This window comes from Triticum urartu, chromosome 5A, assembly GCF_056163025.1.
Source record: "Triticum urartu cultivar PI428250 chromosome 5A, HENAU_Tu73, whole genome shotgun sequence".
Lineage (NCBI taxonomy): Eukaryota > Viridiplantae > Streptophyta > Magnoliopsida > Poales > Poaceae > Triticum > Triticum urartu.
In genome coordinates this window covers 531,383,903-531,410,939 of record NC_141877.1, presented here as the reverse complement: position 1 = coordinate 531,410,939, position 27,037 = coordinate 531,383,903, and the positions used below count along the sequence as shown (strand labels likewise).

General features: G+C 43.5%; 1 protein-coding gene across 4 annotated transcripts; it reads right to left on the bottom strand.

Moving 5' to 3' along the window:
- Positions 1-1,172: 1,172 nt before the first annotated feature.
- On the bottom strand, positions 1,173-8,664 carry LOC125510297 (disease resistance protein RGA5). Of its 4 annotated transcripts, none has more exons than XM_087521516.1 (8): positions 8,534-8,664; positions 8,276-8,457; positions 7,504-8,161; positions 6,379-6,788; positions 4,907-6,027; positions 2,480-4,594; positions 1,782-1,925; positions 1,173-1,663 (listed from the first exon to the last, which is right to left on the bottom strand). In XM_087521516.1, exons 3-8 carry the CDS (start codon positions 7,823-7,825, stop codon positions 1,273-1,275), a joined length of 4,503 nt encoding a protein of 1,500 aa, XP_087377642.1. In that variant the 5' UTR covers positions 7,826-8,161; positions 8,276-8,457; positions 8,534-8,664; the 3' UTR covers positions 1,173-1,272. The 4 variants fall into 4 exon arrangements, with proteins under 4 accessions (XP_087377642.1, XP_087377643.1, XP_087377641.1 ...); XM_087521517.1 differs by having other exon boundaries at positions 8,276-8,430; positions 8,534-8,638; XM_087521515.1 differs by having other exon boundaries at positions 8,272-8,639.
- Between the last annotated feature and the right edge of the window lie 18,373 nt (positions 8,665-27,037).

Below are 27,037 nucleotides of genomic sequence, written 5' to 3'. Positions count from 1 at the left end.
GACACTTTCGTCTCAGCCTGAAAGCATTACGTGCTAACATTATCAAGTGGAAAACATCCTGAAAGGTTCAACTTTAACTTTTTCTGCGATGCTTGCCAAAGTCCTCAATGCCTTGATCACTTGCGGTGAGAGCGGTTTTTTATACATGTCTAGATATGCTTTCATCTTTTGCTTAGGGCCCTCTGCTTCGCTGACCTCCGGCAGCTCACCAAAAGTCTCTAACAACCTGTGCTCCGCGCACTTGGACGTCAGGATGTTGCACACATTGTTCTTCTTTTTCAGACGCCCACTTTGTCGCCCGTCATCCTTGTCCCCATGCAAAGGCGCCGGGGTGCCAAGCAGAGGTTGTGGTAGTGCACAAGTAACCTTGGTGAGAGAATCCTCTAGAGATAATGGCGTTGCTTTAGTCTGTGTGGCCTTGGCAACAACACCGCACAACTCAACCGGAGGCTCAACTAGAACATCGGGCCTGCCGAAGGCCCCCATCATGCGCCCCGCGTCGAAAACAAGCGGCTCCTCTGGACTAAGCATCGGACGTGCTGGGGACTGAGCAATGGAAGAGGAGGAGCAGTCGCCGGGGCACTTAGCCTCCGAGCACATTGGATCAACGGATTCCTTGCTCCCCACTGACAAGGCACCATGGGTCAACCACACACCATCGCCCCAAGCAGAGCAACCCATAGAACCGATAACCTGAGGAGAAGGCGTCAATGCTTCATCAAGTATAGGATCACTATGCCGCAGATCGATGCCCCACCGTGAGCATAGCAGCAAGGAGACACTGCCTGACAAGAGTGTGAGGGAAGATGCAGCAATCCGCAGGACGAACTAAGCGATCTCGAGGGGACAGCGCCAAAAGAGCCTCAGCGTACAAGCCCGGCCTGGAAGCAAGGTCGGCTGGCACACCACGACCAACCCAGCTGAGGCGAGGAGGGCTTTGGCGAAGGGCCAGGGCATTGGCTGGCTAGATGAAAATCCTTGTAGCACCGCCAACGCTTGGGCGGTTCCTGGCAGTCTACGGCAAAATGCTTCCTGCTGAGACAAAAGAAGCACCGTCCGTCCATCACAGAGATCCTTTGATTTTAGTTCTTTTTGTTGTGTGTTGTGTGATGCCAATTCTGAAACTTGCAGTTCAGTTATAATGAAGACAAAATCACCAACGAACTGTTGCCTAATGGGAGATGGTTTTGCTTTATAAATAACATGGTTTGGCCCTCCCTGTGCTCAAATCGAATCGTGGCTCCGCCCCTGCGAGGAGATCATCAAATCTCGCTAGGCAAAAAACGCGCTGACATCAAATTCGTAGCCATCGAGGTAGTCAGCACTGATGCCGGTGCCATCGCGGTCCGGGTCCGGCATGTCAATCTCGTCACCCCAAAGTCCCGCCGTACTTCCGCTTCCGCTTACCACCTCGGAGGACATAACCTGGCTACTGCACGCCGCCTGGGACTGGGACACGAATCCAACTCCGGGCCTACTTCTGCTCATCACCTCCACGCCGGCGACATGGCCACAAGACGTCGCAGGGAATCCGACAGAGTCCAAGCACGTGTGCTCCCCGTGATACACGACGTCAAAGAGCAGCGGGTCAGTAGACGTGCGCTGCACCTGCTTGGTCGCTAGGCAGCCCTTAACGTGCCTGTGCGTGCACAGGAAATAAGCTCTGCAATTGAGAATTCAATTTCAACAAGTGCTCGAGTCAGTCTCTGTCAGGCCCAGTGTGAATGAGACCAAAAGGAAAAATGTTGCGCTTGAGGTGAGAGTTCGTTCTGAGTTCTGACCTTGGGTGCATGGAGCCGATGATATCCTTCTGGCCGTACTTCCTCCAGCTAAAGCCATCCTCGAGGGCGCTGATGTCCTGCACCGATCCCACCCTCACCTGCATCCTCACCTGTGTGATCCGCTTGGACTTCCTATGATTGTTGCTACGAGATAAGCAGAAACATGTCATAAACTCTCAAAGCAACATGCGCCATATAGTTAGTAATTAAAGAAATACGTGAAATCTTCTTCCATCACTATTTTATATGGTTGGTAATGTTCAAGTGTATATGTGGATTGCCTAGCCCTTTTCATCAGATTGGACTTTTGGTTGCGTTGGCTGGTGGGAACATGCCATAAATTCTCAGAGTATAGTTTTGTGAATCCTAATGGAGTTCATCCGCATCATCCACCTAGTCCTTTTGAAGAACTACATGCTTGTTATTATTTTCATCAGTTCCGACTTTTGGCTGCGTTGGCTAGTGCGAACATGCCATAAATCCTCAGTATAATTTTGTGAGTCTTAATGAAGTTCATCCGCGTCATCCACCTAGTCCTTTTGAAGAACTACATGCTGGTTTTAGGTGTGGTCTGCCGATCCAAAGACACACAAGTTACAAAAAAGCAAAACAAGTACGTCCATGACTAGCTTTAGCATGCATTAGGATATGGAACGAAGCTGTTGGTTAATTAGTTACAACAGATGACAAATCCATACCTGCTGGAAGTTTGTTTGTATGCAACATCCATGTAGTCCTTTGGAAGATCATGCTGTTTCTTGGAGTCTTCCTCCTTGATATTGTATTGCTTTTGCAGAGTCAAGTGTTCTTCCTCTTGTATCCCGCTATTATTATCATCCTTACCACTGAACATCCCATCTAAACACTGTATGCTGGAGGTGGGACATCCCGAATGCATTTTTATAGCATCAATCAGCGCTGATTTTGCAGCCCTTCTTTCATTGGCACCAGCACCCCAAATTTTTGCAGAGATTTCCTTAAGGCCTGTTAAGTGCACCATGCCGACAGGTATAGTACGATGTTGATCTACTCCATGGGCATCAAAACTTAGCTTGAGTTTCAAGAGATTAGGCATTGCATCCACCTCAAATTCCAGCCAAGGTACACTGCACCTGAACTTGAAGCACTTGAGAACCAAGAATCCTGCCCTAGTAAAGACAATTTTTTCTGCGGGCTTTGCTCGGACATATAACGACAAAACAGTTAGTGCAGGCAATCCTCTCAGAGCAGCGACATCATTGCTCACTAATTCCCTAAGCCCAATCTTTAAAATGCAGAGCTTGTTGAGATGGCTAATCCACTTAGGGATGCTGGAGAAGGTACAAATGCGTGGCAACCACTCAAATCTTTGAAGAAGAGCTGGAGGAGAGGAAACGCTGCTCAAGCCATCACAGGAAATGATCATGCTGTAAGGTTCACTCTCCAGAATACCTGAAGACTTCAGAGTTACAGACCTGAGGTTGCTGAGGTTCGCAAGAATAGAGCCCATACTATCGATTTTACTCTTTAAGTAAGAAGAAGGAACTGTAGAACATGTGAGCCGAAGATCCTGAAGATTGGTCAGCTCACCAAGGCTGTGCACATTCTCCATTGAGTTAACATTTATATCAAAATATTCAAGTGTGCAAAGCGATGTCATATGGTCAATACCATTTGGTAGATTTGTCCCAACAGGAAGACTGAGGTGCAACAAGCTCGGCAAATGAACAATGTCCGACGGAACTGCACTTACTCTTGCATCTATTTTCAGTGTCTCCAAATATTGTAAACCTCGCATCTGAGTTTGTGGTACTTCTAAGGTGGCATTACATGTGACATGCAAATATCTCAACCGAAAAAGCTCAGATATTCCAGTGAGATCAAAACTGACACTTTCATCATCGCCAAAAAGATGTAGGATTAGGACTTGAAGAAGCCGAAACTCTATAACGGAAGGCAAACACTCAATGACCCCGAAAAATGCGAGAGTCCGAACTTGTGATAGTCTCATATTTGTTGGTGGCGTTGCTTCTGCATTACCAAAGTGGAGAGACAGTCGACGAACCTTGTCTGCGAGTGGTGCAGTTGTCTGACTATGATCTATTGCGATGACAAAATTCTCTTCTAAGGACTTGTGTTTGATAAAATCAAGTACCATGTGATGCAGTGTGCAGGACAAAACATCATCGTTGTCATTTGTATACACAGGTAGGATCATTCTGCTACTGATAAGCTCATCAAAATATCTCCTTGATATTTCCTCTTTGTCTTTCTCTTCTGTTGCTAGGATAAGACCTTCAGCTATCCATTGCTTTACCAAATCATCTTTCTGAATTATGTAGTCCTCTTCATATATACTGAGATACATCACACATGCCTTCAAATAATGAGGAAGATTGTTGTAACTAAGGTTTAGTACTTGTTTCATTCCTTCCGAGCTAGGATATGTGCTCAAACCGTGACCTAAGATTTCATTTACATAATCCCATTTCTCTGGTTTGCCAATCTGGCTTACTAAAAGACTAGCAACAGTAACCATTGCTAGTGGTGAACCAGCACATTTCCTCACAATGTTGTGTGCAGCGTCACAGAGTTCTGGAGGACATTCATATTGTAGTCCAAAAGCTGTGCTGAAAAATAATTTGCTTGAATCATCGTAACCAAGTGGTTTCACCATAAGAACATGCCTAGAGTCATAACCACAACATTTCAGAGCTACATCTTCGACTTCTGTCGTTATTAGAATTCTACTGCAAAGATTACCAGCCGGCAAAGCACGATTAATGATATCCCATGTTTGTGTAGCCCATACATCATCAATGACGATCAAGTACCTGAGGAATGTTTTAGCACAGTTGTCAGCCTAATAACGCATTGGAAATCTGCCACTCTATACTTACTGGACTGGAAGGAAAAAAAAGTGGCTCAGCATAGCTGCATACAAAAATATTATCAGTGACTTCAAATCTTCACCACCACCGAAATATCGTTGAACTAAGGAAGAAATCGAACCGCAAACCATTTTGGTGCACTAAGATGCCGCAGTAACATGTTTGTATAATGGAAAAATCACACTAAGGGCCTGCTCACAAGATTAAATTCCTGTCCAGAAAATGTAATTCTTATGAATCAAGAGACATGTATACCTCTTATCGTGGAGATGTGTCCTGATATCGGCAATTAGACTATGCAATTTCCAAGTGTGAGGGGTTTGGTGTGGCCGGACTTGTGAGAGCAAGCTGATGAGAAGCCTCCTGATGTCGGGCTTCCGGGACGTCCTCACAAATGCCTGGCACTCGAATTGCCCTCTGATTCTACGGTACAGCTCTTTGGAAAGTGTGGTCTTACCAACCCCTCCAGATCCAACAACAGATACCACCTTGAGCTGCTGCTCCCCATCCTTACCCAACCACGCTTCAAGAGTATTCAAATGTCCATCTATACCGACAAGCTCCCCACACGGTGTGGGATACCAAGAGCCAAAACACACATCATGTCTCGTAGAAGTAGCAGACGTGCTGATGCCATGAGCACCAGGGTGGTTAAATAGGCTGTACCGCTGCAGCGCCTCTTGCGAGCGCACACTGAACTCCCTGATCTTGTTGGCCATCCATATACGCCACTTAAGCTTCTCCGGGAGCCGCGCAGTGATCTTGCCCCTACGACAGGTGATCTTGTACTTTTTACGGCGAGGAACAATCCTTCTCTTGGTGTCGACGGCGTGCACGTACTGGTCGACGCTATCCTCCATGTCGTATGACAGCTCGCGCACCTCCTTGGTCAGGCACTTGCTCGTCATAGCACGGTCTTCCGCTTTCCCTGGGTGGTCGTGCTCCTGCAGAATGGCCATTATCTCTTCCAGATCTTGCTTGATGAGAGGTATCTCATCCTCCGCACCCCTAGGAAGCATGTGGACGTGGCTAATCAGTAGCTCATCGAGCTTTGCAGGAAGTCTGAACATGGCGTCTGCCAAAGCGCAGACTGGAGCCTCAGTGTGGAGCTTTTGACTACTCTTCCTGATCGTGTGGAAATGCATATTTGTCCGACGCTTTTGCTTGATCTGCGATTGGACATCATGTGTTTGCTTAAAACGCTTGATTGATTTCGGAGGATTTACTTGCTCTTCTGCGGTTACTCCACCAGCCTCCCTCAGGATGTTTACAAGCTCTTCATTACCCAGTTTCTCTGCAATGGCAAAAGCGGTCTCTCCAGCTCCATTGATTGCATTGATATCAATCTCTTCAATGGATATTAGCGTCTGAACTATCTGTAAGGAATTATGCGGATATCAGAAAAAGGATCAAATTACTAAGAAAAAATCTTAAAATCGTAAGTACATATACATAAGTCCACTGAAATTCTGGTTGAAACTGCTTAGAACTTCATAGTTCTCTCAAGTCTATGAAAGGAAGTCTTTTCATTATTTGTGTACATAATGTAGTGTAAATTGCTTTAGATACTTTATGTTCTAGAAAATCTAATATTGCTGGTTTAAGCAGGCAAACTTTGCAAATGAACATAGGATGAACAAGAAATAATATGCAACAACAAATTGTTAACATCTGAAGAATGAAATAATGAAGAAAACAGAAGATATTTTAGAGATATGGTAACCTACAATGGTTTTTCCCTTCCGCGTTGCAACATGCAGTGGCCTGTCCCCCTTGTTATCTTCCAAATGGATTACTGAGACATTGGGCTTCAGTAGCTCAAGCAGAATTTCAGCATTGTGGCCTTTGGAAGCCATGTGCACTGCTGTTTGTCCCTTCCTGTCTATTCTGAAAACAGTCGCCGGATCTTTATTCAACAACAACACTACCACCTCCACATTGCCCAGTCTTGCTGCTATATGCAGAGCTGTCTTCCCATTATTTCTTGCAATCCTGGCAAGTCTTGGGTCTGTATCCAGTAGAAGATTGACAATACCAATGTGGCGGTGAAGTGCGGCAGTGTATAAAGCTGTGGCATTTACTGAATTTGTTGTCATAGCTAATGCAGGAAAAGCCTTCAGTAGCTCCTGCAAAACAACTGCGAAACAAAGCATGGGACATGTATATGAGCCGAAATAACTTGACAATAACATTAAGCCAAACATCCACAAAGATACAACTATCATACTCCCTCCGTCCCATAATTCTTGTCATGGTTTTAGTTCAAAATTATGGAAGAGGGAGTAGTAGTTAGGAACTTAGGATCAGGAGTAGGACAGTGGTTTGCTCTTCTCCACTGCCTTCTATTATAAATTGCATGAGCTGATTTGTTCTAGCACAAATTGCTGGCACAAAAAAAAAGCACGAAGATGCAACATTTAATTATCTCGCTAATCAATCATATCAGATACCCTGATTTGGATACATCAACATCAATATTTTATAAGCATATCGCGACAGCAACAAATCCTACATAAAACTGTGAATCCATGGTCACTTTTGCCTGCCATACCAAGAAAACCAGGCAATATAGGCTGGAATATGGACCAAATCACCCAGATAAATTTCTTAAACATTGAATGCAAAAGCGGACACCTGGTAAATGCTTTGGGGACAAAGGTAATGAAATACAAGTCACTGTATACAAGACAAAGAAAATCACAACTATAAACAATCCAACTAAGGAGTACTGAAGAATTCCAATTCACACAACCATAATCGTCCAATCAATGACTTGACAAACATAGCACATTGTGGTTAAACTCAACAATATACAAGAATTAGTGATGAAAGGAAAGAAGTAAAGAACTAACCTAGATGGCCCTGCTTTGCTGCAATATGGAATGCATCAAAGCTGTTGTGTGCCTTGAGAAATGCTGAATGCAGATCACAAACCTTCAGAATTTCACACACAACCTCGACATGCCCCATCTCCGCGGAAACATACAGCGCTGTCTCACCGTCCTGGTTCTGATGGTCAGTCAATTCCGCGACCAGCTCCGGATCGCAGTCCGCAAAGATCTTCTGCACAAGGGCAACATTTCCGGCCCTTGCTGCAAGGTGGAGCGCACTGTCACCCATCTTCTCGGGGCTGTCTTTGCTCGTCCTCTCCTCGAAGCTCTGCTGCTGCTCCATGGATAAGAACCCCAGAAGGTCTTCAATTTCTCTAGAGCGCGGAGCCTGGATTGTGCCTCTCTATCTCCAAATACAAGAACTTGATTAATTTTGGTGATATATTGTGACGAAGTCCAAAACTGCAAGATCGTGTTCTTGCAGATCTAGGTTAACATTGGGAAACCAAGCTTCAACTCAAAGAATAGGGCAAGATCTTCCTTTATAACTCCCTTCGCTCGATTCAGAAGAACGACACTTCCGCACACTACGGAAAATTCTCAATTTCCCAATAGAGATCTCCCGCTGCAACCAGGCCAAGAGGCGGATCCTTCTGCCCCACGGCACATACACATCGAACTGCATACCAGTCAGAAATTTAACATTACAATCCCACTGAAACAGCAAACAAATTGAACCAACGACCGGGGGGTGGGGGGGGGGGGGGGGGGGGGGGGGGGGGGGGGTACTCACTTGTCGCCTTGTCTGGAGCCTCCAAACTTCCTCCCGTCCGTCTCAGTCACCACGCTTGCTGCTTATCAGCGGAAGACGATAACTGCTTGAACAGAGGAGCCCGCGCACGTTGGCAGTCTTCGATCTTGTGCTCTTCATTTTCTTGGTCGATCCCTCTGAAGCCAAAGCCAATGCGCAAGCATCTGCATCACAGCTCGATAAAAGGGGGCGACTACGAATAGTATGTAGGTCTGTAGGAAATCGAAGGGAAGAACGCACTACTGTACTACATGCGGAGCCACTCAGTCCTCATCTCCTCTCCTTTCTCCTTCCGGGCCCCCTGTGCCGCACCCCACCAGCTCAGTCATATCCAGCCCGGTACCGCAATACAGATGCAAATGATTAGCATCCACCAGCTGATTGCTCCCAAACGTCAACCGGCTCGCACCGATGACATGATGACATGTAGGAGCCTCATTTTTTTGTTGGGAGGCTCAACAGAAGGGATGACATGTAGGGACTGATGGATATTTTAATAAAACCAAAAGCTTGAAGGCGATGTCAAGAATTTTTTGCTAGAGGTAGGTCCATGTATAGAGGCAGCAAAAATGCACACTTAAATCAAAAGCCTAGGGAAAACACCATTAAGAAGACCCACGTGTTCCAGTTGCAGCCAACCTTAAAGTACAACAATGAAGCAAACACTTGGTTAATGAGAGTATGAGATTTACAGTACAACAATGAAGCAAACACTTGGTTAATGAGAGTATGGGACTTACAGAAGTCCCATTTACCTAGGATAACAGATAAGAAGGTTTTAAGGGTCGTTTAGACTGTTTTCTTGAATATCCGGCAATGTTGCAACTGTACTCGGCGACACATGAGCATATACCACATTAAGTTTTACAAACCCCCTCGGAGGTTGTGTCCAACCCCCTCTTTTCATAGTAGCCTTAGGTGATATAGTTATAACATAGTTTAATGTAATAGCGTGAATCCCCATAGAAATCTGGTTAGCATCTTGGGTTTTCTCCTTATGGACCAATTTTCGCCTTTCCCACCACAAATACCAAGTAGCAATTGCAATCATCCCACGAACATTCTGAATACCCAAGATAGCCAACTCATGTTCAGGTATCGAAAGTAAATATTCTAGGACAGCCTCACCAGCATAATCAACTTTGCAAGCTATTTTAATGACTTGATCCAGCCTGGCCACTTTCCAAACCTCATTTGCTTTGTGACATTGAAATAACATATGTTTTGTATCTTCTGATCCAAAGGAACATGAAGGAAAATTGGGAGAAACTTTTATGTGTCTATTTGCCAAAGAGTTCCATGCAAAATATGAAGAAAAAAAATACCTCCAACGGGCAAGATAACTTCCAAATCTCACTCCAAATAGGATTAATAATTAGATGTCCCATATTATCAATTCTTCTAAGTTTTCTCCCATGTTCGTGTTTCCACTCCATAGCATAGGTTGATTGAACAGGAAACTTTCTATTTTTTGAATAGCTCCAAGGGACAAAATCCAACATGTCATCGAGGAAGGGACATTGCAAGGACCCGCTGATGGAAATATGCCCTAGAGGCAATAATAAAATGGTTATTATTATATTTCCTAAATCATGATAAAGGTTTATTATTCATGTTAGAATTGTGTTGACCGGAAACTTAAATACATGTGTGGATACATAAACAAATACCGTGTCCCTAGTGAGCCTCTAGTAGACTATCTCGTTGATCAAAGATGGTTAAGGTTTCCTAACCATAGACATGAGTTGTCATTTAATAACGGGATCACATCATTAGGAGAATGATGTGATGGACAAGACCCATTCATTAGCTTAGCATATTGATCGTTCAGTTTATTGCTATTGCTTTCTTCATGTCAAATACATATTCCTTCTAATGGAAATATGCCCTAGAGGCAATAATAAAATGGTTATTACTATATTTCCTTAACCATGATAAAGGTTTATTATTCATGCTATAATTGTATTGACCGGAAACTTAAATACATGTGTGAATACATAAACAAATACCGTGTCCCTAGTAAGCCTCTACTAGACTAGCTCGTTGATCAAATATGGTCAAGGTTTCCTAACCATAGACATGTGTTGTCATTTGATAACGAGAGCACATCATTAGGAGAATGATGTGATGGACAAGACCCATCCGTTAGCTTAGCATAATGATCGTTCAGTTTATTGCTATTGCTTTCTTCATGTCAAATACATATTCCTTCGACTATGAGATTATGCAACTCCCGAATACCGGAGGAATACCTTGTGTGCTATCAAACATCACAACGTAACTGGGTGATCATAAAGATGCTCTACAGGTGTCTCCGAAGGTGTTTGTTGAGTTGGCATAGATCGAGATTAGGATTTGTCACTCCGAGTATCAGAGAGGTATCTCTGGGCATTGATACATCTCCAACGTATCTATAAATTTTGATTGTTCCATGATGTTATATTATCAATCTTGGATGTTTTATAATCATTTTATATCATTTTTTTGGTACTGACCTATTGACATAGTGCCAAGTGCTAGTAGCTGTTTTCTGCATGTTTTTTACATAGCAGGAAATCAATACCAAACGGAGTCCAAATGCAACGAAACTTCACGAAGATTTTTTATGGACCAAAAGACACCCAATGGGCCAAGGCAGCGCCTGGGGGTGCTCCGAGGGGAGCACAACCCACCAGGGCGCGCCCTGGTGGGTTGTGCCCACCTCGGGTGCCCCCCGGACCGCCTCTTTGCTCTATAAATACCCCAAATATTCCAGAAATCCTAGGGGAGTCGACGAAAATCAATTACAGCTGCCGCAGACTCTAGAACCACCAGATCCAATCTAGACACCATAACAGAGGGGTTCACCACTTCCATTGGTGCCTCTCCGACGATGCGTGAGTAGTTCTTTGTAGACCTTCGGGTCCGTAGTTAGTAGCTAGATGGCTTCCACTCTCTCTCTCTCTCTCTCTCTCTTTTGATTCTCAATACAATGGTCTCTTAGAGATTGATGTCTACTACGCAACTTTATTCTTGTGGACTCGTGTTGGGCCTTCAAGCGCAGAGTTTTGTAGGACAGTAGCAATTTTCCCTCAAGTGGATGACCTAACTGAAGGAAATATGCTCTAGAGGCAATAATAAAGTTATTATTTATTTCCTTATATCATGATAAATGTTTATTATTCATGCTAGAATTATATTAACCGGAAACATGATACATGTGTGAATACATAGACAAATAGAGTGTCACTAGTATGCCTCTACTTGACTAGCTTGTTGATCAAAGATGGTTATATTTCCTAGCCATAGACATGAGTTGTCATTTGATTAACGGGATCACATCATTAGGAGAATGATGTGATTGACTTGGCCCATTCTGTGAGCTTAGCACTTGATCGTTTAGTATGTTGCTATTGCTTTCTTCATGACTTATACATGTTCCTATGACTATGAGATTATGCAACTCCCGTTTACCAGAGGAACACTTTGTGTGCTACCAAACGTCACAACATAACTGGGTGATTATAAAGGTGCTCTACAGGTGTCTCCGAAGGTACTTGTTGAGTTGGCGTATTTCGAGATTAGGATTTGTCCCTCCGATTGTCGGAGAGGTATCTCTGGGCCCACTTGGTAATACACATCACTATAATCCTTGCAAGCATTGTAACTAATGAGTTAGTTGCAGGATGATGTATTACGGAACAAGTAAAGAGACTTGCCGGTAACGAGATTGAACTAGGTATTGAGATACCAATGATCGAATCTCGGGCAAGTAACATAACGATGACAAAGGGAACTGAATGAAATATGCCCTAGAGGCAATAATAAAGTTATTATTTATTTCCTTATATCATGATAAATGTTTATTATTCATGCTAGAATTGTATTAACCGGAAACATAATACATGTGTGAATACATAGACAAACAGAGTGTCACTAGTATGCCTCTACTTGACTAGCTCGTTGATCAAAGATGGTTAAGTTTCCTAACCATTGACATGGGTTGTCATTTGATTAATGGGATCACATCATTAGGAGAATGGTGTGATTGACTTGACCCATTCCGTTAGCTTAGCACTTGATCGTTTAGTTTGTTGCTATTGCTTTCTTCATGACTTATACATGTTCCTATGACTATGAGATTATGCAACTCCCGTTTACCGGAGGAACACTTTGTGTGCTACCAAACGTCACAACATAACTGGGTGATTATAAAGGTGCTCTACAGGTGTCTCCAAAGGTACTTGTTGGGTTGGTGTATTTCGAGATTAGGATTTGTCACTCCGATTGTCGGAGAGGTATCTCTGGGCCCTCTCGGTAATGCACATCACATAAGCCTTGCAAGCATTGCAACTAATGAGTTAGTTGCGGGATGATGTATTATGAAACGAGTAAAGAGACTTGCCGGTAACGAGATTGAACTAGGTATTGAGATACCGATGATCGAATCTCGGGCAAGTAACATACCGATGACAAAGGGAACAACGTATGTTGTTATGCGGTCTGACCGATAAAAGATCTTTGTAGAATATGTGGGAGCCAATATGAACATCCAGGTTCCGCTATTGGTTATTGAGCAGAGACATGTCTCGGTCATGTCTACATAGTTCTCGAACCCGTAGGGTCCGCACGCTTAACGTTTCGATGATAGTTATATTATGAGTTTATATGTTTTAATGTACCGAAGGTTGTTAGGAGTCCCAGATGTGATCACGGACATGACGAGGAGTCTCGAAATGGCCGAGACATGAAGATTGATATATTGGAAGCCTATGTTTGGATACCGGAAGTGTTCCGGGTGAAATCGGGATTTTACCAGAGTACCGGGAGGTTACCGGAACCCCCCGGGGGCTTAATGGGCCTACATGGGCCTTAGTGGAAATAGAGGGAAGCAAGGGGAGTGTGGGGCGCGCCCCCCAAGGCCCAAACCGAATTGGTTTAGGGCACGGGGGGGCGGCCCCTTCTTTCCTTCTTCCCCTCTCTCTTTCCTTCTCCCGAATCCTATTCCAACTAGGAAAGGGGGGCGGAGTCCTACTCCCGGGGGGAGTATGACTCCTCCTGGCGCGCCCTCTCCTTGGCCGACCACACCGCCCCTTGCTCCTTTATATAAGGGGGCAGGGGGCACCCCATAGACACAACAATTGATCATTTGATCTTTTAGCCGTGTGCGGTGCCCCCCTCCACCATAGTGCACCTCGATAATACTGTAGCGGTGCTTAGGAGAAGCCCTGCGTCGATAGAATATCATCATCGTCACCACGCCATCGTGCTAACAAAACTCTCCCTCAACAATCGGCGGGATCGGAGTTCGAGGGACGTCATCGGGCTGAACGTGTGCTGAACTCGGAGGTGCCGCACGTTTGGTACTTGATCGATCGGATCGTGAGGACGTACGACTACATCAACTGCGTTGTGCTTACGCTTCGGCTTTCGGTCTACGAGGGTACGTGGACAACACTCTCCTCTCTCGTTGCTATGCATCACCATGATCTTGCGTGTGCGTAGGAATTTTTTTGAAATTACTACGTTCCCCAACAGTGGTATCAGAGCCAGGTTTTATGCATAGATGTCATATGCACGAGTAGAACACAAGTGAGTTGTGGGCGATATAAGTCATACTGCTTACCAGCATGTCATACTTTGGTTCGGCGGTATTGTTGGATGAAGCGGTCCAGACCAACATTACGCGTATGCTTACACGAGACTGGTTCTACCGACGTGCTTTTTACACAGGTGGCTGGCGGGTGTCAGTTTCTCCAACTTTAGTTAAACCGAGTGTGGCTACGTCCGGTCCTTGCGAAGGTTAAAACAACACCAACTTGACAAACTATCGTTGTGGTTTTGATGCGTAGGTAAGAACGGTTCTTGCTAAGCCCGTAGCAGCCACGTAAAACTTGCAACAACAAAGTAGAGGATGTCTAACTTGTTTTTGCAGGGCATGTTGTGATGTGATATGGTCAAGACATGATGCTAAATTTTATTGTATGAGATGATCATGTTTTGTAACCAAGTTATCGGCAACTGGCAAGAGCCATATGGTTGTCGCTTTATTGTATGCAATGCAATCGCCCTGTAATGCTTTACTTTATCACTAAGCGGTAGCTATAGTCGTGGAAGCATAAGATTGGCGAGATGACAACGATGCTACGATGGAGATCAAGGTGTCACGCCGGTGACAATGGTGATCATGACTATGCTTCGGAGATGGAGATCACAAGCACAAGATGATGATGGCCATATCATATCACTTATATTGATTACATGTGATGTTTATATTTTATGCATCTTATCTTGCTTTGATTGACGACAGCATTATAAGATGATCCCTCACTAAATTATCAAAGTATAAGTGTTCTCCCTGAGTATGCACTGTTGCGAAAGTTCTTCATGCTGAGACACCACGTGATCATCGGGTGTGATAGGCTCTACGTTCAAATACAACAGGTGCAAAACAGTTGCACACGTGGAATACTCAGGTTAAACTTGACGAGCCTAGCATATAACAGATATGGCCTCGGAACACGGAGACCGAAAGGTCGAGCGTGAATCATATAGTAGATATGATCAACATAGTGATGTTCACCATTGAAACTACTCCATCTCACGTGATGATCGGACATGGTTTAGTTGATTTGGATCACGTGATCACTTAGAGGATTAGAGGGATGTCTATCTAAGTGGGAGTTCTTAGGTAATATGATTAATTGAACTTAAATTTATCATGAACTTAGTACCTGATAGTATCTTGCTTGTCTATGTTGATTGTAGATAGATGGCCCGTGCTGTTATTCCGTTGAATTTTAATGCGTTCCTTGAGAAAGCAAAGTTGAAAGATGATGATAGCAATTACACGGACTGGGTCCGTAACTTGAGGATTATCCTCATTGCTGCACAAAAAAATTACGTCCTGGAAGCACCGCTAAGTGCCAAGCCTGCTGTAGGAGCAACACCAGATGTTATAAATGTCTGGCAGAGCAAAGCTGATGACTACTCGATAGTTCAGTGTGCCATGCTTTACGACTTAGAACCAGGTCTTCAACGACGTTTTGAACGTCACGGAGCATATGAGATGTTCCAGGAGTTGAAGTTAATATTTCAAGCAAATGCCCGGATTGAGAGATATGAAGTCTCCAATAAGTTCTATAGCTGCAAGATGGAGGAGAATAGTTCTGTCAGTGAACATATACTCAAAATGTCTGGGTATCATAATCACTTGACTCAACTGGGAGTTAATCTTCCTGTTGATAGTGTCATTGACAGAGTTCTTTAATCATTGCCACCAAGCTACAAAAGCTTCGTGACGAACTATAACATGCAAGGGATGAATAAGACTATTCCCGAGCTCTTCGCGATGCTAAAGGCCGCGGAGGTAGAAATCAAGAAGGAGCATCAAGTGTTGATGATCAATAAGACCACCAGTTTCAAGAAAAAGGGAAAAGGGAAGAAGAAGGGGAACTTCAAGAAGAACAACAAACAAGTTGCTGCTCAGGAGAAGAAACCCAAGTCTAGACCTAAGCCTGAGACTGAGTGCTTCTACTGCAAGCAGACTGGTCATTGGAAGCGGAACTGCCCCAAGTATTTGGCGGATAAGAAGGATGGCAAAGTGAACAAAGGTATATGTGATACACATGTTATTGATGTGTACCTTACTAATGCTCGTAGTAGCACCTGGGTATTTGATACTAGTTCTATTGCTAACATTTGCAACTCGAAACAGGGGCTACAGATTAAGCGAAGATTGGCTAAGGACGAGGTGACGATGCGCGTGGGAAATGGTTCCAAAGTCGATGTGATCGCGGTCGGCACGCTACCTCTACATCTACATTCGGGATTAGTATTAGACCTAAATAATTGTTATTTGGTGCCAGCGTTGAGCATGAACATTACATCTGGATCTTGTTTGATGCGAGACGGTTATTCATTTAAATCAGAGAATAATGGTTGTTCTATTTATATGAGTAATATCTTTTATGGTCATGCACCCTTGAAGAATGGTCTATTTTTGTTAAATCTCGATAGTAGTGATACACATATTCATAATATTGAAGCCAAAAGATGCAGAGTTGATAATGATAGTGCAACTTATTTGTGGCACTGTCGTTTAGGTCATATCGGAGTAAAGCGCATGAAGAAACTCCATACTGATGGACTTTTGGAACCACTTGATTATGAATCACTTGGTACTTGCGAACCATGCCTCATGGGCAAGATGACTAAAACGCCATTCTCCGGAACTATGGAGAGAGCAACAGATTTGTTGGAGATCATCCATACAGATGTATGTGGTTCGATGAATATTGAGGCTCGTGGCGGATATCGTTATTTTTTCACCTTCACAGATAATTTAAGAAGATATGGGTATATCTACTTAATGAAACATAAGTCTGAAACATTTGAAAAGTTCAAAGAATTTTAGAGTGAAGTAGAAAATCATCGTAACAAGAAAATAAAGTTTCTACGATCAGATCATGGAGGAGAATATTTGAGTTATGAGTTTGGTCTTCATTTGAAACAATGCGGAATAGTTTCGCAACTCACGCCACCCGGAACACCACAACATAATGGTGTGTCCGAACATTGTAATCGTACTTTACTAGATATGGTGCGATCTATGATGTCTCTTACTGATTTACCGCTATCGTTTTGGGGTTATGCTTTAGAGACAGCCGCATTCACGTTAAATAGGGCACCATCGAAATCCGTTGAGACGACGCCTTATGAACTGTGGTTTGGCAAGAAACCAAACTTGTCGTTTCTTAAAGTTTGGGGCTGCGATGCTTATGTGAAAAAGCTTCAACCTGATAAGCTCGAACCCAAATCGGAGAAATGTGTCTTCATAGGATACCCAAAGGTGACTATTGGGTACACCTTCTACCACAGATCCGAAGGCAAGACTTTTGTTGCTAAATTCGGAACATTTCTGGAGAAGGAGTTTCTCTCGAAAGAAGTGAGTGGGAGGAAAGTAGAACTTGATGAGGAAACCGTACCTGCTCCCTTATTGGAAAGTAGTTCATCGCAGAAAACGGTTTCTACGACACCTACACCAATTAGTGAGGAAGTTAATGATGATGATCATGAAACTTCAGATCAAGTTGTTACTGAACCTCGTAGATCAACCAGAGTAAGATCCGCACCAGAATGGTACGGTAATCCTATTCTGGAAGTCATGCTACTAGATCATGATGAACCTACGAACTATGAAGAAGCGATGGTGAGCCTAGATTCCGCAAAATGGCTTAAGGCCATGAAATCTGAGATGGGATCCATGTATGAGAACTAAATAATTGTTATTTGGTGCCAGCGTTGAGCATGAACATCATATCTGGATCTTGTTTGATGCGAGACGATTATTCATTTAAATCAGAGAATAATGGTTGTTCTATTTATATGAGTAATATCTTTTATGGTAATGCACCCTTGAAGAATGGTCTATTTTTGTTAAATCTCGATAGTAGTGATACACATATTCATAATATTGAAGCAATAAGATGCAGAGTTGATAATGATAGTGCAACTTATTTGTGGCACTACCGTTTAGGTCATATCGGAGTAAAGCGCATGAAGAAACTCCATACTGATGGACTTTTGGAACCACTTGATTATGAATCACTTGGTACTTGCGAACCGTGCCTCATGGGCAAGATGACTAAAATGCCGTTCTCCGGAACTATGGAGAGAGCAACAGATTTGTTGGAGATCATCCATACAGATGTATGTGGTCCGATGAATATTGAGGCTCGTGGCGGATATCATTATTTTCTCACCTTCACAGATGATTTAAGCAGATATGGGTATATCTAGTTAATGAAACATAAGTCTAAAACATTTGAAAAGTTCAAAGAATTTTAGAGTGAAGTAGAAAATCATTGTAACAAGAAAATAAAGTTTCTACGATTAGATCGTGGAGGAGAATATTTGAGTTATGAGTTTGGTCTTCATTTGAAACAATGCGGAATAGTTTCGCAACTCACGCCACCCGGAACACCACAACGTAATGGTGTGTCCGAACATCGTAATCGTACTTTACTAGATTTGGTGCGATTTATGATGTCCCTTACTGATTTACCGCTATCGTTTTGGGGTTATGCTTTATTGACGGCCGCATTCATGTTAAATAGGGCACCATCGAAATCCGTTGAGACGACGCCTTATGAATTGTGGTTTGGCAAGAAACCAAGGTTGTCATTTCTTAAAGTTTGGGGCTGCGATGCTTATGTGAAAAAGCTTCAACCTGATAAGCTCGAACCCAAATCGGAGAAATGTGTCTTCATAGGATACCCAAAGGAGACTATTGGGTACACCATCTATCACAGATCCAAAGGCAAGACTTTTGTTGCTAAATTCAGAACATTTCTGGAGAAGGGGTTTCTCTCGAAAGAAGTGAGTGGGAGGAAAGTAGAACTTGATGAGGTAACTGTACCTGCTCCCTTATTGGAAAGTAGTTCATCGCAGAAAACGGTTTCTACGACACCTACACCAATTAGTGAGGAAGTTAATGATGATGATCATGAAACTTCAGATCAAGTTGTTACTGAACCTCATAGATCAAGCAGAGTAAGATCCGCACTAGAATGGTACGGTAATACTATTCTGGAAGTCATGCTACTAGATCATGATGAACCTACGAACTATGAAGAAGCGATGGTGAGCCCAGATTCCGCAAAATGGCTTAAGGCCATGAAATCTGAGATGGGATCCATGTATGAGAACAAAGTATGGACTTTGGTTGACTTGCCCGATGATCGGCAAGCAATTGAGAATAAATGGATCTTCAAGAAGAAGACTGACGCTGACGGTAAAGTTACTGTCTACAAAGCTCAACTTGTTGCGAACGGTTTTCGACAAGTTCAAGGGATTGACTACTATGAGACTTTCTCACCTGTAGCGATGCTTAAGTCTGTCCGAGTCATGTTAGCAATTGCTGCATTTTATGATTATGAAATTTGGCAAATGGATGTCAAAACTTCATTCCTGAATGGATTTCTGGAAGAAGAGTTGTATATGATGCAACCGGAAGGTTTTGTCGATCCAAAGGGAGCTACCAAAGTGTGCAAGCTCCAGCGATCCATTTATGGACTGGTGCAAGCCTCTCGGAGTTGGAATAAATGCTTTGATAGTGTGATCAAAGCATTTGGTTTTATATAGACTTTTGGAGAAGCCTGTATTTACAAGGAAGTGGGTGGGAGCTCTGTAGCATTTCTGATATTATATGTGGATGACATATTGCTGATTGGAAATGATATAGAATTTCTGGATAGCATAAAGGGATACTTGAATAAGAGTTTTTCAATGAAATACCTCGGTGAAGCTGCTTACATATTTGGCATCAAGATCTATAGAGATAGATCAAGACGCTTAATTGGATTTTCACAAAGCACATACCTTGACAAAGTTTTGAAGAAGTTCAAAATGGATCAAGCAAAGAAAGGGTTCTTGCCTGTGTTACAAGGTGTGAAGTTGAGTAAGACTCAATGCCCGACCACTGCAGAAGATAGAGAGGAAATGAAAGATGTTCCCTATGCTTCAGCCATAGGCTCTATCATGTATGCAATGCTGTGTACCAGACCCGATGTGTGCCTTCCTATAAGTCTAGCAGGGAGGTACCAAAGTAATCCAGGAGTGGATCATTGGACAGCGGTCAAAAACATCCTGAAATACCTGAAAAGGACTAAGGATATGTTTCTCGTTTATGGAGGTGACAAACAGCTCATCGTAAACGGTTACGTTGATGCAAGCTTTGACACTGATCCGGACGATTCTAAATCGCAAACCGGCTACGTGTTTACATTGAATGGTGGAGCTGTCAGTTAGTGCAGTTCTAAACAAAGCGTTGTGGCGGGATCTACATGTGAAGCGGAGTACATAGCTGCTTCAAAAGCAGCAAATGAAGGAGTCTGTATGAAGGAGTTCATATCCGATCTAGGTGTCATACCTAGTGCATCGGGTCCAATGAAAATCTTTTGTGACAATACTGGAGCTATTGCCTTGGCGAAGGAATCCAGATTTCACAAGAGAACCAAGCACATCAAGAGACGCTTCAATTCCATCCGGGATTTAGTCCATGTGGGAGACATAGAAATTTGCAAGATACATACGGATCTGAATGTTGCAGACCCGTTGACTAAGCCTCTTCCACGAGCAAAACATGATCAACACCAAGGCTCCATGGGTGTTAGAATCATTACTGTGTAATCTAGATTATTGACTCTAGTGCAAGTGGGAGACTGAAGGAAATATGCCCTAGAGGCAATAATAAAGTTATTATTTATTTCCTTATATCATGATAAATGTTTATTATTCATGCTAGAATTGTATTAACCGGAAACATAATACATGTGTGAATACATAGACAAACAGAGTGTCACTAGTATGCCTCGACTTGACTAGATCGTTGATCAAAGATGGTTAAGTTTTCTAACCATTGACATGGGTTGTCATTTGATTAACGGGATCACATCATTAGGAGAATGATTTGATTGACTTGACCCATTCCGTTAGCTTAGCACTTGATCATTTAGTTTGTTGCTATTGCTTTCTTCATGACTTATACATGTTCCCATGACTATGAGATTATGCAACTCCCGTTTACCGGAGGAACACTTTGTGTGCTACCAAACGTCACAACATAACTGGGTGATTATAAAGGTGCTCTACAGGTGTCTCCAAAGGTACTTGTTGGGTTGGCGTATGTCGAGATTAGGATTTTTCACTACGATTGTCGGAGAGGTATCTCTGGGCCCTCTCGGTAATGCACATCACATAAGCCTTGCAACTAATGAGTTAGTTGTGGGACGATGTATTACGAAACAAGTAAAGAGACTTGCCGGTAACGAGATTGAACTAGGTATTGAGATACCGACGATCGAATCTCGGGCAAGTAACATACCGATGACAAAGGGAACAACGTATGTTGTTAGGCGGTCTGACCGACAAAAGATCTTTATAGAATATGTGGGAGCCAATATGAACATCCAGGTTCCTCTATTGGTTATTGACCGGAGACATGTCTCGGTCATGTCTACATAGTTCTCGAACCCGTAGGGTCCGCACGCTTAACATTTCGATGATAGTTATATTATGAGTTTATATGTTTTAATGTACCGAAGGTTGTTATGAGTCCCGGATGTGATCACGAACATGACAAGGAGTCGCGAAATGGTCGAGACAAGAAGATTGATATATTGGAAGCCTATGTTTGGATATCGGAAGTGTTCCGGGTGAAATCAGGATTTTACCAGAGTACCGGGAGGTTACCGGAACCCCCAGGGAGATTAATGGGCCTACGTGGGCCTTAGTGGAAATAGAGGGAAGCAAGGGGAGTGTGGGGCGCGCCCCCCCAAGGCCCAAACCGAATTGGTTTAGGGCAAGGCGGGGGGGCGGCCCCCTCTTTCCTTCTTCCCCTCTCTCTTTCCTTCTCCTGAATCCTATTCCAACTAGGAAAGGGGGGAAGTCCTACTCCCGGTGGGAATAGGACTCCTCCTGGCGCGCCCTCTCCCTGGCCAGCCGCACCCCCCTTGCTCCTTTATATATGGGGGCAGGGGGACCCCATAGACACAACAATTGATCGTTTGATCTTTTAGCCGTGTGCGGTGCCCCCTCCACCATAGTCCACCTCGATAATACTGTAGCGGTGCTTAGGCGAAGCCCTGTGTCGGTAGAACATCATCATCGTCACCACACCGTTGTGCTGACAAAACTCTCCCTCAACACTCGGCTGGATCGGAGTTCGAGGGACGTCATCGGGCTGAACGTGTGCTAAACTCGGAGGTGACGTACGTTCGGTACTTGATCGGTCGGATCGTGAGGACATACGAGTACATCAATCGCGTTGTGCTAACGCTTCCGCTTTCGGTCTACGAGGGTACATGGACAACACTCTCCCCTCTTGTTGCTATGCATCACCATGATCTTACGTGTGCGTAGGAATTTTTTTGAAATTACTACGTTCCCCAACAGGAACAACGTATGTTGTTATGCGGTTTGACCGATAGAGATCTTCATAGAATATTTTGGAGCCAGTATGAGCATCTAGGTTCCGCTATTGGTTATTGACCGGAGACGTGTCTCAGTCATGTCTACATATTTCTCAAACCCGTAGGGTCCGCATGCTTAAAGTTCGGTGACGATCGGTATTATGAGTTTTTGTGTTTTGATGTACCGAAGGCAGTTCGGAGTCCCGGATATGATCATGGACATGACGAGGAGTCTTGACATGGTCGAGACGTAAAGATCGATATATTGGACGACTATGTTCGGACACCAGAAAGGTTCCGGAAGGTTTCGGACATATACCGGAGTACCGGGGGGTTACAGAACCCCCCTAGGGGGCTTAGTGGGCCTACATGGGCCTTAGTGGAAATAGAGGGCAGAAAGGGGAGTGTGGGGCGCGCCCCCAAGGCCCAAACCGAATTGGTTTAGGGCAGGGGGGCCGGCCCCCTCTTTCCTTCTCCTCCTCTCCCTTTCCTTCCCCCTCTCCTACTCCTACTAGGAAAAATGAGGAGTCCTACTCCTAGTGGGAGTAGGACTCCCTCTTGGCGCGCCTCTCCCTGGCCGGCCGCCTCCTCCCCTTGTTCCTTTATATACGGGGGCAGGGGGCACCCCATAGACACAACAATTGATCATTGATCTCTTAGCCGTGTGCGGTGCCCCCCACCACCATAATCCACCTTGATTATATCGTAGCGGTGCTTAGGCGAAGCCCTGCGTCGGTAGCATCATCATCACCGTCACCATGCTGTCATGCTAACGAAACTCTCCTGTGAAGCTTTGCTGGATCGAAGCTCGCGGGACGTCATAGAGTTAAACATGTGCAGAACTCGGAGGTGCCGTGCGTTCGGTACTTGGTTCGGTCGGATCATGAAGACGTACGACTACATCAACCGCGTTGTGCTAACGCTTCCTCATTCGGTCTACGAGGGTACGTAGACACACTCTCCCCTCTCGTTGCTATGCATCACCATGATCCTGTGTGTGCGTAGGATTTTTTTGAAATTACTACGTTCCCCAACAGTGGCATCCGAGCCAGGTTATTGTGTAGATGTTATATGCACGAGTAGAACACAAGTGAGTTGTGGGCGATACAAGTCATACTGCTTACCGGCATGTCATACTTTGGTTCGGAGGTATTGTTGGATGAAGTGGCCCGGACCGACATTACGCATACGCTTACGCGAGACTGGTTCTACCGACGTGCTTTACACACAGGTGGCTGGCGGGTGTTAGTTTCTCCAACTTCAGTTGAACCGAGTGTGGCTACGCCCGGTCCTTGCGAAGGTTAAAACAGCACTAACTTGACGAACTATCATTGTGGTTTTGATGCGTAGGTAAGAACGGTTCTTGCTCAGCCCGTAACAGCCACGTAAAACTTGCAACAACAAAGTAGAGGACGTCTAACTTGTTTTTGCAGGGCATGTTGTGATGTGATATGGTCAAGACATGATGCTATATTTATTGTATGAGATGATCATGTTTTTTAACGGAGTTATCGGCAATTAGGAGGAGCCATATGGTTGTCGCTTTATTGTATGAAGTGCAATCGCCCTGTAATTGCTTTACTTTATCACTAAGCGGTAGCGATAGTCGTAGAAGCAATAGTTGGCGAGACGACAACGATGCTACGATGGTGATCATGACGGTGCTTCGGAGATGGAGATCACAAGCACAAGATGATGATGGCCATATCATATCACTTATATTGATTGCATGTGATGTTGATCCTTTATGCATCTTATTTTGCTTTGTTTGATGGTAGCATTATAAGATGATATCTCACTAAATTTCAAGGTAAAAGTGTTCTCCCTGAGTATGCACTGTTGCCAAAGTTCGTCGTGCCGAGACACCACGTGATGAGCGGGTGTGATAAGGTCAACGTTCATCTACAACGGGTGCAAGCCAGTTTTGCACACGCAAAATACTCGGGTTAAACTTGACGAGCCTACCATATGCAGATATGGCCTCGGAACACTGAGATCGAAAGGTCGAGCGTGAATCATATAGTAGATATGATCAACATAGTGATGTTCACCATTGAAAACTACTCCATTTCACGTGATGATCGGTTATGGTTTAGTTGATATGGATCACGTGATCACTTAGATGATTAGAGGGATGTCTATCTAAGTGGGAGTTCTTAAGTAATATGATTAATTGAACTTTAATTTATCATGAACTTAGTCCTGGTAGTATTAGCATATCTATGTTGTAAATCAATAGCTCGCTTTTAGCTCCCCTGTTTTATTTTTGATATGTTCCTAGAGAAAACTAAGTTGAAAGATGTTAGTAGCAATGATGCGGATTGGATCCGTGATCTGAGGATTATCCTCATTGCTGCACAGAAGAATTATGTCCTTGATGCACCGCTAGGTGACAGACCTATGCAGGAGTAGATGCAGATGTTATGAACGTTTGGCTAGTTCAATATGATGACTACTTGATAGTTTAGTGCACCATGCTTAACAGCTTAGAATCGGGACTTCAAAGACGTTTTGAACGTCATGGACCGTATGAGATGTTCCAGAAGTTGAAGTTAATATTTCAAGCAAATACCCGAGTTGAGAGATATGAAGTCTCCAACAAGTTCTATAGCTAAAAGATGGAGGAGAATAGCTCAAGCAGTGAGCATGTGCTCAGATTGTCTGGGTACTACAATCGCTTGAATCAAGTGGGAGTTAATCTTCCAGATAAAATAGTGATTAACAGAATTCTCTAGTCACCATCACCAAGTTAATAGAACTTCGTGATGAACTATAGTATGCCAGGGATGACGAAAACGATTCCTGAGCTTTTCATGATGATGAAATCGATGAAGGTAGAAATCAAGAAAGAGCATCAAGTGTTGATGATTAACAAGACCACTAGTTTCAAGAAAAGGGCAAAGGGAAAGAATGGAAACTTCATGTAGAATGGCAAGCAAGTTTTCACTTCCGTGAAAAATCCCAAAGCTAGACTTAAGCCTGAAACTGAGTGCTTCTACTGCAAAGGAAATGGTCACTGGAAGTGGAAATTCCCTGAATATTTGGTGGATAAGAAGTATGGCAAAGTGAACAAGGGTATATTTGATATACAGGTTATTGATGTGTACCTTACTAGTGTTTATAGTAGCCTCCCTTGGTATTTGATACTTGTTCGGTTGCTAAAAATTAGTAACTCGAAACAGGAGTTACAGAATAAACAGAGACTACTTGAGGGTGAAGTGACGATGTGTGTTGGAAGTGGTTCCAAGATTGATATGATCATCATCGCACACTCCCTATACTTTCGTGGTTAGTGTTAAACCTAAATAAATGTTATTTGGCGTTCGCGTTGAGCATGAATATGATTTGATCATGTTTATTGCAATACGGTTATTCATTTAAAGTCAAAGAATAATTGTTGTTCTGTTTACATGAATAAAACCTTCGATGGTCATACACCCAATGAAAATAGTTTGTTGGATCTCGATCGTAGTGATACACATATTCATAATATTGAAGATAAAAGATGCAAAGTTAATAATGATAGTGCAACTTATTTGTGGCACTGCCGTTTAGGTCATATTGGTGTAAAGCGCATGAAGAAACTCCATGCTGATGGGCTTTTGGAATCACTTGATTTTAGCGAACCATGCCTCATGGGCAAGATGACTAAGACTCCGTTCTCAAGAACAATGAAGCGAGCAACAGACTTGTTGGAAATAATACATACTGATGTGTGCAGTCCGATGAGTGTTAAGGCTCGCGGCAACTATCGTTATTTTCTGACCTTCACAGATAATTTGAGAAGATATGGGTATATCTACTTGATGAAACATAAGTATGAAACATTTGAAAAGTTCAAAGAATTTCAGAGTGAAGTGGAGAATCATCATAACAAGAAAATAAAAGTTTCTACGATATGATCGCAGAGGTAAAATATTTGAGTTACGAGTTTGGCCTTCAGTCAAAACAATGTGAAATAGTTTCACTACTCACGCCACCTGGAACACCACAGTGTAATGGTGTGTCCGAATGTCATAATGTACTTTATTAGATATGGTGTGATCTATGATGTCTCTTACCGATTTACCACTATCGTTTTGGGATTATGCATTAGAGACAGCTGCATTCACGTTAAATAGGGCACCATCTAAATCCGTTGAGACGACACCATATGAACTGTGGTTTGGCAAGAAACCAAAGTTGTCGTTTCTTAAAGTTTGGGGTTGCGATGCTTATGTCAAAAAGTTTCATCTTGATAAACTCAAACCCAAATCGGAGAAATGTATCTTCATATGATACCCAAATGAGCCAGTTGGGTACACTTTCTATCACAGATCCGAAGGCAAGACTTTTGTTGCTAAGAATGGATCCTTTCTAGAGAAGGAGTTTCTCTTGAAAGAAGTGAGTGGGAGGAAAGTAGAACTTGATGAGGTCACTGTACCTGCTCCCTTATTGGAAAGTAGTTCATCACAGAAACCAGTTCCTGTGACACCTACAACAATTAGTGAGGAAGCTAATGATGATGATCATGAAACTTTAGATCTAGTTACTACCAAACCTCGTATAGGTCAAGCAGAGTAATATCCGCACTAGAGTGGTACGGTAATCTTGTTCTGGAGGTCATGTTGCTAGACCATGATGAACCTACGAACTATGAGGAAGCAATGATGAGCCCAGATTCCGCAAAATGGCTTGAGGCCATGAAATCTGAGATGGGATCCATGTATGAGAACAAAGTGTGGACTTTGGTTGACTTGCCCGATGATCGGCAAGCCATAGAAAATAAATGGATCTTCAAGAGGACGACGGA